The following is a 9,442-nucleotide window of genomic DNA, read 5'->3' on the forward strand; positions in this document are numbered from 1 at the left end:
TCTTCAATTCCAATGATTATCACATTTTTCCTTCAATATTCACTAACTGTTGTTTCAATCTTTTCAGTTGGTCACATAGGAAAGACAGAACTTGCTGCAGTTTCATTGTCTACCATGACGTTTAATATAACAGTCAGCATTTTTAATGGAATGAGTACATGCTTGGACACCTTTTGCTCTCAAGCTTATGGTGCAGGAAAATTAGAGATGGTTGGCTTACACTTTCAAAGATGTACTTTGATGATATTTGTGGCTGCAATTCCAGTTAACTTAATTTGGTGGTTTTCAGGTAGTATTTTGAACTGTTTTGTTCCGAACAAAGAACTGACTGATCTGGCTCAACTTTATTTGAGAATTATTTCATTTGGATCTCCTGGATACATTTTATTTGAAACTGGTAAAAGATTTTTACAAGCACAAGGTATTTTCCAAGCTGCACAATATGTTTTGTTTATCTGCACACCTTTGAATGCCCTTTTGAACTATTTACTGGTTTGGCATCCAAAATTTGGAATTGGGTTTGCCGGAGCACCATTGGCAACTGCGTTCAATTATTGTTTAATGGCTGCTTTGTTACTATGTTATGTTGTGTTTATTGACGGAAGAAAATGTTGGAACGGTTTGAGGTTGAAAGAAAGTTTCCAAAACTGGGGACCAATGTTCTCACTAGCACTTCCTGGTGTTATCATGGTTGAAGCTGAATTTCTTGCCTTTGAAATTTTAACAATAAGTGCATCAAGATTTGGTACTGAAACTTTAGCTGCACAATCCATTGCATCAACAATGGCTACTTTAACATTTCAAATCCCCTTCGGTGTCAGTATAGCAGGATCCACCAGAATAGCCACATTTGTTGGTTCTCAATCAGCCAGAGATGCTGAAATAGCTATAAGGGTGTCTTTACTTCTTTCAGTGGTCCTTGGAACCATTATTTGCACATCTATTGTACTCGCAAAGTATCAGATTGTTTCGTTATTCACTAATGATTTAAGTGTTATTCATTTAGCTGTGTCGGTTATTAAAATTTTGGGAATTAACCAACTTTACGATAGCATCAACGTTATTGCAGCTGGTTGTTTAAGAGGACAGGGTCGTCAAAAAATTGGAAGTAATTTGAATATTGCTTGTTATTACATGATTGCTGTTCCGTTGGCATTATATTTAGCTTTTGTCAAAGATCTTAAATTGGTCGGTTTATGGATTGGATTAGGGACTGGTATATTCACACTTGCCATATCTGAAACTTATTTCGTTTTGAAATCCAATTGGCAAGAAATATTAAGTGAATCAATGAAACGTAATATTGAATAGACGATATCTGTGACGGAATCTTTTTGTAGACAGGTCTTTTGACAACTGTGCTTGATGAGATTTCTTTTAGGAACGACAAGAAAAAAAAACCTACAATAGTGACCACAAGATATATAAAGTAACTTTCTCTAAACAACATTGAAAACACTCTTTATTTTCTCCTTTGAGCTTGCTATTCCACTAGTTGAATCACTGGTAGAGTTTCCACCATGAGTGTCATCCTTTGTAAAATCTTCCAACACAATAACTTCTTCAGGATTAACTCCATCATATGGTATCAAATTCAGCCTCTTATATTCATCAAGAGTGAAAGCATTATAAAGATCAATACCAGCAGCAATCTTTCTATCCTTTATTGGGAAAATGTAAACTGAAAGAACATAATACAATATCAGTGGACAAAAAAATGAAAAAACAGTGGACCCATAAAAGTAATTGATTATTGAAGTTTTCAGCTTTATTGATGGGTTGACATAAGCAGCCATTCCTGGGAGACCAGGCACCACAGAAGCAAAGAAAACAAACACAGCTCTCCAATTAACACCAGCTGTATGATAAAAACTTCCATCCTTTGACGTTGTATAAAGATCATTTAATTTCAATTTGCCTCCACGAACCAGCATGAAGTCAGAAACGATAATTGCAATAATTGGTGTGACAACAACACCAAAACTACTCATGACTCCTAAGAATGTTGAAGAAGTGTTATAAAACAGCCATGGTTGTACAACCCAGCTTAAAAGTGCAGTGATAATGGAACCCCTTGTAATATTAATATATTTTGGACAAAGACCAGCTAAATCCATCCCACCAGCAAAGCCATTTGTTAATGTATTAAGAGACAGTTCTGATGTTAAAAATGACAAACCCAAAAAGAAACAAGCACAACGTGTACGTGGGGTGTAATGATCATTTAGCCATTGTAAGCATATATCTGTTGGTAGCCAATACTGCTTTCCGTAAAGGTCTGTACTAATACTAGCACATATTAGGCCAGCCAAAGGTATGATTTCAGTGAAGAAAATACCACAAAATATCCCCCATTGTAATTTTGGTTTGCTTGAACTAAATCTTGAAAAGTCTGATTGATTGCAAATATCAGGACTTAGAGCACCATACCAAACATTAATCCCCATCAAATACATCCACCCAAACTCAGAATTGCTCAGAGTAACCTTTTCATAATATATTGACCCAGGTCCTCCATTCAGTTTAACCATATATCCAAACATACCAACCATTCCAGCCAATGCCATAACACATGATGCATTTACAAAGATGTTGATTTTTTCAGGTTTGATCAAGAAAAAGGGAATGGAAATGATTTGAACAATAAAGAAACTCACAAAATCACGTGTAGACATTTTAACAGATTCAGGGAAAGTGTTCTCCATATTCAAGTAATTTGGTGTTATTGAAGATAGCATAACCGTAACACATAACCCTGCTAGCCATGCCTGGGAGCCGAAATATGTTATTGAGAGGATGATTCTGATCAAAATACCCAATCCTGATCCATAAACACCAAACACAATTCTCTGACAGACAGTGAAACCAATATGATATACTTGACCTGGGTAAGAGTTCAAAATAGTGTAAAGCACAATCAATATATTACCAATAGTCAACGCAGCCATAGCATGTTGTATATTTAACCCCAATGAAAGTAAACTAGACCCCACTGAAAAAGTCCAAATACTTATATTCAAAACACCCCAATAACCAGCATATGACCAAAACCCCCATGTTCTTCTATTTGGAGGCATTGGTTCCAAGTCAGGATTTTGCAAAATACTCAAATGTTTTTCTGATTCATGTGGAACTTCAAGCTTCTTGAGAAACTCTTTGGATAAACCCATAATGATGATGTTTGATTAATAAATTGTCCACCAGAGGGCTGCTGGAAGCCATTCTGGAGTTTTATATACAAACACATCAGCATCTCTCTCGAACTATGCAGCTTTGACGATAACAATATTGCCGACTGTTATCAAACAGCTCATGATTGAGTCAAAGTTTATCTGATGTCAAAAAGTCCGAAGTTCAGAAAAATGTTTGACACGGGTCAGATTGGCAGCAGATGTTTCGCGCGAATTTGTGCTTATCAGATCTAAAAACTGTGCAATCACCTTCTGAAACGAGACAAATCCGATCGCGTTTAAGCAATCCAACAGATTATAAATCCTACATAGACAATGGAAGTACATGATTTAAAATTTTGCGATCTAATCGGAATTTTGCAATCTTTTAGTATGTCACAATATCAACTTCATTATGATTCATCTCATTATTCCAACACCTCTTGATTTTATCAAGAACAAAAATAGAAGATCCCGAACCAAGCTCTTGTAGTAATCGGAATAAATTCTCCACATCCACTTTATCTTGTGGATCCGTGCTATTCAAGCCAGCCACTAATAAGGGCCATTGCAACAGCATTAAGTTGAAAAGTTTCCGATTATCATGAGTCAACAAGCCATCATCACCGGTGTGCAAGCACTGATAATCACCACCCAAAACTTGCAATCTTGATAATATCTTTTTCACCAATCCCTGAATAATATGGTTTGTTTTAGGAGCAGAAAATAACCTTATAATGATTGTAATTAAGCTAGCATCAACATGCGATTCATGACAAATATCATACCATGAAATTGTTCGAACGTCACCTGTAGAAGAGTTTCGATATGTTGAAATTGCCGAAGGTGGAATATGATTCAGCATGGATAAATGCTGATTGGTCTTGAATTCCGAAATCAAATGTAACGTTGTGTTGGTAATATGCTCAATATCTTGAATGTCACTTGACTCATTGGATAGCTTCATAATATCAATTAATCCGACAACTGGAGATAGAATACTATCATGATATCCAAGTACTAGGTTGAATCCTTCCCTTGTAATTAATTTCAAGTTTTGGAGTACCTTTAGTTCATCCATATTTGAACCATCAAAAATCAAATGTTTTCTCTCCAATTCACTACTAATAGTTCCACCTCTAGGGGCTGTTAAACAAGCTAAAACTTCAAAAGATGTGAACCAAAGCTTGCAAAAAATGAGAATTTTAGAATTATGATTGAAGCGTTTCAAAATAAAGATTTTATGCAATAAATCTTTTGCTCCTTTCAAATGACCTCTCCAACTTTGTTTCATACTTGAAGCATTATCAGATGTTAATATTAATATTGTCAATAGCAAGTTTTCAACAGTTTTAGTCATTTCAGCTTTGGAACTCTCATCACTTGGGATGAAATCTTTGACATAAACCAAATCATCAAGCATCTGAAGCGTTTTCTTCATGAAAATGGAATAATTCTTTTGATCATCCTCTAACAACCGTTTATTGAAAGAGAATCTGGCACCTGTTGCTAAGATTGCATAAAACAGATAATTCTTTCTGAAACAATGTTGCAACAATATATCCCTAATTGGGTTCAAGTTTGGCTTTGGTTCCATTGGTAAAATGACTTGTGAAAATTCTTTGTAAAAAACTTCCAAATAAAACTTGTGTTGAAGATCTTGAAGTGGATTGAATAGATTCAACGGGATTTGGTAAATTGTATCTGTTGTTACAAAATCTTGACTTGAAGAGTTTTCACCGTCCAGTACCTCTAAATTGTTGAGTATGTTTTCATCTAATTGATTAATCAAATTTGAACTTGAATTATTTTCATCAAACCGTATATTTTTTAGTGAAGAATCTATTGCTTTGTCAAATTTGGATGTAATATCTTCATTAATCATCTCTATGAAGTCATATTTTGTGAAGTTATTTTGTAGTTTATTGAAACTATCAAGGCTTAAGGGTGAGCTGTTATACGAAGATTTTGAAGAGACAGAATCGGGTATTGCTGGATCCACTGGTAGGTTTTCCATTGGTGTTCTCTCCTTTGAATTCGCTGCAGACTTTTTTGGATTTGATGGTATATATAGACATTGTTTGGAAGTCTTTGAGCATCTTGTACATATTGGCTTCATTTCATCACACTGAATGTTAATTCTAGTTCTTAAACTGTGCGTAAAAACAACTCACTTTAACCTTCATTCTTTTACATTCTTGGCAGCCATTTTTGCTATACTTGGTTCTCTTCTTTATGACACCAACTCCTGAGCTTGTCATCTCTTGGTTTTAGTTATGCTAATGAAGCCCATGATGGATTTTAATGTTGTTTTATTATTGAAAACAAATTCGCGGTCCTGATGAGTTGGATTGGACTTGACTGGTATTGAGGTATTAGCTTTACCTCATTGGCTCAAGTATTCAACTATAATACCCATTGGTCCTTTGCCATTCTTTATTTGATTTGACAGAATCAATACTTTGAATAATTTATGTTGATGGATGTTTCATCGGCATGGAATTTGACACATCACTGAACTGTTCTAAAACCCATGATAGATTAGATATTGAACAATATGGCTCTATAATATTGCGATGATGATCATGTAATTATGAGGAGATATTGATAGTGCATGCACTTTTTGTTTTCTGCCCTCATATTCAAGTTATAGGTTATAGGCTAATGGCGGATTCTATCAAAAATATATACTTCATTTTTTCGACCTCAATAGTTATAACATCATGCTGCAAGAGTTCTTAACGATTTAGCCCTTATAGATCTATACCGTGACTAGCTACATCAACCTAACAAACACAGGTTTTAAATCATCGAATCGTAATCTTAATTTTACTGAAAGTCACATTGATAACTATAGAGAATAACGTTTTTCAATGATGTGTTGTTTTTCCTCCTGGATCGCTAGCGAAGGTTGTTGAGGATTCACGAGTTCCTTTTCTACAAAGTTTTACTCTAAAAACCAGTTGTCTATTAAAATAATCTAATTTACATTTACATGGGATCCCATTCTCCTTTTATAATCTTTCTAACTGAAAATCGTATCCTCTTTCGGGCTGGATGCTCCCTGCCATTACTGGCTATTAATCAAAGTTGTGTGTATAACATGCTGTATCTTGAAGTCATAGACTATTGTATAAGTGTGATGTACACAACGTGATATTTGTGCTGTGGTTAATAGGCGCGACTTCAACAATGGTTCTTGTTGAAGTAGCATAACAGGCAATAGTGACCGTTGAAGTTAATAAGGTGTTTGCCAGAGTCACCCTGGAACTAACCAAGAAACGTGTAGTGGTACTCAAGAAGCCCATCATCAATGAACAGCATCATAATTAAACTAAAATAGTAGCAATTCCTAGTTGCATTAAATAATCTGAAGGTATTTGACATGATTACAATATCAACTTAGCTAGATGGCATAGATAGACCGGGTCTTGCACGAGAAGGTCCTAAATCAATAATTTTATAATCTATTTACAGTTTGTCATTCAAGGCCTCACTGTTGGTTTCAATTCGTTCTCTATCGACACGACTGATATGATTCTTAACAATGAAATGTACCATAATTTCGTGCTCGAAACTAACATCTTTGATATCAACCCATAATAATCAGTAGTTACATTTTCCATTCCAGTGCATAATTCAATATAACCTCTCTATAACCCATCATTCCAAATTAAATTTCTATTTTCAACCAATATCTTAACATCTGAAGACTTTGGGACTCATCAAAATGCTTTGAGAAAGTGGTCGGTAAGCTATCCGCACTTGTGGTGAACTCAACAACAACTGTACCTTCACCAGTCTCAACTTTACATCTGGTAAAGACATTCACTAGTGATTGCAATATGGAAATCACCACTCAGAATATTGGTATTTAATGTCCTTGATAAAGTTCAATCTTATATTTCAATTGAAAATACAACCATCCCAAGCATCTTGATTGAACTCTTCAAATGGGAATAATAATCCACCAGTTTCTGGTGATGTGAAATCAATATCTCTGACAACACATTGACTTGCAATGAAATTCGAAACCGTATCATTATCTAATAATCTTTTTTCTAGCCATTCTTTTTGATCTCCTAGCATGGTACGGTCTTCTAAATTGACCAATCTTTCAACCATTTCTTGATTATGATAATAATTTGTTATATCACGAGAATAATGTCTTGACATATAAACTTGAAATAATTTACCAAATTCAAAGTTTCTCCAGATTTTTATTTGTGGTCTAATTGGAAACCATTCAAAATATGCCTGGGTTGTTTCATCAAGTCTTTTCAAAAATTTATAACCTCTTATTTCAACAATACCCTTTTAGCCATGAATTATCAGTAACTTCATGATCATCTCAAACCAAGAGCCACTGAGAGATTTGGTTTCTCCAACTTCAGATTCAACACTAACATCACCAAGAGTATTGAACTGGTGATAATAAGTATTATTTGCAGTTGACGCAGTGGTGTCCAACTTTACGGTATAGTCCATTTGCAAAACTGATACCTTTGGCTAAAATCTTGGCAAGCTTTTGATCCTCTGCTATTGAAGATTCCACTGGAACTAATCCTGCTTCTTTTAAATGCACATTAGGAGTAATCAAACAATGATCGAATCCAAATATGTAGGATCACCAGATGCAACACCATGATTAAAGGTGTACTTGTTGAAACCGGTTTGAATGAAACTGTTAAAGGAAAGAATAAAATTATCTCTGGTAAAACCAGAACCTGCCTCGACAAAAGATCAAAGTTGAGATTAATCAACTCAGAATTAGATACGAAACTCTTGAAATAATACAAATAGCATAGTATGACAACCATGATTGAATTGAGTAGCTTCTTGAGTGCATCAATTGGATGGAACCAGTGGAACAAAGAAGGAAAAGATGTTAGATTTCAATTTCTTCATAGATTCATCAAATAAACGTTGAGGTTATTGTCAGACGAGAAGCCAATTAGAGTCAACACCACCAGGGGTCTTCCACCCAAGGCAGTAAACAATGTGAGCACTGAACACCATATAAGCGCCACATTGATGTTGTTCCGGCATTAAGCCACTTCATTTGTAGATACAAGACTTTTCTTCAATTCACAATAGGTTGAAATTGTCATTGTTGATACTGGTTCTTGGAGGGTCCGTCTAAGCTGATGATTCAATGTGAACAATCAAAGGTATTTTAGTCTGGCGTAGGATTGCACTTATAATCTGATACCGTACCATATCCGTACTGTAGTACTGTAGCATTGTAACCTTCCTACCGTCACTAAACACGTTTTCAATGATTTCGTTTAACGATCAGATCTGTCAACCAAAAAAAAAAAAATGTCACATAATTCGCGCTTTTATACCCGCGAATTTGCCTAATCAATTAGTATTTACTATTTACTATTGAGTGAGCTGAACACCAGCCGTGCAATGTGCAAAATGAAACATGGAACATCTTCACTTTCGCTTCTTGCTAATCTTGTAGTATAACTTGCGCATGATTAGCATATGTACAAAATATTTGCTTGAAAAAAGCTCAACATTAAACGACAGATTTATCGTTTAATACGCGCCATAATAAATCATAGCACACGTTGATCATAATTGAATAAGCAGCGATAGAGATATATGATCTTCTTGAAAAGGCAATCTCCTTAAAGCCAGTCAAGCTCATCCATACCCTTCAAGTGTATAAAAGACACAGATAGCCCGTCAACTTTTAAATCTCGTGAAACGGTCTTGATTCTCCATCACAGAACACATTCGCGAAGATTTTTCACAAATGACTTTAAAAACTGACAACATTCAAAACGTTGAATATGAAGTCTACAGAAATTCAGAAAAGTAATTCTTCTGAGATAATGAGGCTCAAGAAGGTGATGCCCCAAAAGAAGGGATCTTCAAGAGACTAGGTGGTATCTTTACTTGTGGTGCTGCATTCTTGAGTGATGGATATCAACAGGGTGTTATGACCATGGCTAATGCTGTTTTATCAAAATCTTTTAAAGGCTATACTACCAAATACAAAACAATGGTTTCTAATTCTATCTTGGTGGCTAATATAATTGGTCAAATTGCTTTTGGGTTTATTACAGATCGTGTGGGTAGAAAACAAGCTTTCATTTATACCACTGTATTCATTATTGTTGGTGCTATTGTTTGTGCTTGTGCTTCTGGATCCACTGAACAACGTTTATTTTGGATGTTTTTTTATTGGAAGAGGTATTTTGGGTTGTGGTGTTGGTGGTGAATATCCAACTTCTGCTTCTGCAAGTATTGAAACAGCA

General features: G+C 35.2%; 5 protein-coding genes across 5 annotated transcripts in view; 1 reads left to right on the forward strand and 4 right to left on the reverse strand.

The window, feature by feature from the left end:
- Window positions 1–1,047: 1,047 nt before the first annotated feature.
- On the reverse strand, window positions 1,048–3,023 carry WICANDRAFT_92995 (uncharacterized protein). The gene is made up of 3 exons (XM_019186391.1): window positions 1,728–3,023; window positions 1,346–1,661; window positions 1,048–1,323 (listed from the first exon to the last, which is right to left on the reverse strand). The coding sequence occupies exons 1-2, from the start codon at window positions 2,946–2,948 to the stop codon at window positions 1,440–1,442; spliced, it is 1,443 nt and encodes a 480-aa protein (XP_019039709.1). The 5' UTR covers window positions 2,949–3,023; the 3' UTR covers window positions 1,048–1,323; window positions 1,346–1,439.
- A 515-nt stretch (window positions 3,024–3,538) lies between these two features.
- Window positions 3,539–5,843, reverse strand: WICANDRAFT_68980 (Zn(II)2Cys6 transcription factor). The gene is made up of 2 exons (XM_019184148.1): window positions 5,345–5,843; window positions 3,539–5,298 (listed from the first exon to the last, which is right to left on the reverse strand). Exons 1-2 carry the CDS (start codon window positions 5,429–5,431, stop codon window positions 3,559–3,561), a joined length of 1,827 nt encoding a protein of 608 aa, XP_019039710.1. The 5' UTR covers window positions 5,432–5,843; the 3' UTR covers window positions 3,539–3,558.
- A 1,233-nt stretch (window positions 5,844–7,076) lies between these two features.
- On the reverse strand, window positions 7,077–7,658 carry WICANDRAFT_63057 (uncharacterized protein; the record flags this gene model as incomplete). Its single annotated transcript, XM_019183485.1, has 2 exons — window positions 7,077–7,484; window positions 7,560–7,658. The coding sequence occupies 2 exons, from the start codon at window positions 7,656–7,658 to the stop codon at window positions 7,077–7,079; spliced, it is 507 nt and encodes a 168-aa protein (XP_019039711.1).
- Window positions 7,659–7,766: 108 nt separating this feature from the next.
- Window positions 7,767–7,990, reverse strand: WICANDRAFT_84348 (uncharacterized protein; the record flags this gene model as incomplete). The annotated part of the gene is made up of 2 exons (XM_019185695.1): window positions 7,767–7,881; window positions 7,908–7,990. 2 exons carry the CDS (start codon window positions 7,988–7,990, stop codon window positions 7,767–7,769), a joined length of 198 nt encoding a protein of 65 aa, XP_019039712.1.
- Window positions 7,991–8,937: 947 nt separating this feature from the next.
- Window positions 8,938–9,442, forward strand: part of WICANDRAFT_84349 (uncharacterized protein) — a gene marked incomplete at both ends in the record, with an annotated part of 3,244 nt that continues 2,739 nt past the window's right edge. The window contains 2 exons of the mRNA XM_019185696.1: window positions 8,938–8,999; window positions 9,063–9,346. Of these exons, the coding sequence (XP_019039713.1) occupies window positions 8,938–8,999; window positions 9,063–9,346 (346 nt within the window). The remainder of the gene's footprint in view (window positions 9,000–9,062; window positions 9,347–9,442) is intronic.

This window comes from Wickerhamomyces anomalus (assembly GCF_001661255.1).
Source record: "Wickerhamomyces anomalus NRRL Y-366-8 unplaced genomic scaffold WICANscaffold_3, whole genome shotgun sequence".
In the NCBI taxonomy this organism is placed as follows: domain Eukaryota; kingdom Fungi; phylum Ascomycota; class Saccharomycetes; order Phaffomycetales; family Wickerhamomycetaceae; genus Hansenula; species Hansenula anomala.

Coding starts and splice junctions, on each gene's coding strand:
- WICANDRAFT_92995 (XM_019186391.1), bottom strand. CDS start 2,948: ATGGCTGCGTTGACTATTGGTAATATATTGATTGTGCTTTACACTATT. Junction 1,662..1,727: donor ATTACTTTTATGGGTCCACT/GTTTTTTCATTT, acceptor TTCCCAATAAAG/GATAGAAAGATTGCTGCTGG.
- WICANDRAFT_68980 (XM_019184148.1), bottom strand. CDS start 5,431: ATGACAAGCTCAGGAGTTGGTGTCATAAAGAAGAGAACCAAGTATAGC. Junction 5,299..5,344: donor GTAAAAGAATGAAGGTTAAA/GTGAGTTGTTTT, acceptor ATTAACATTCAG/TGTGATGAAATGAAGCCAAT.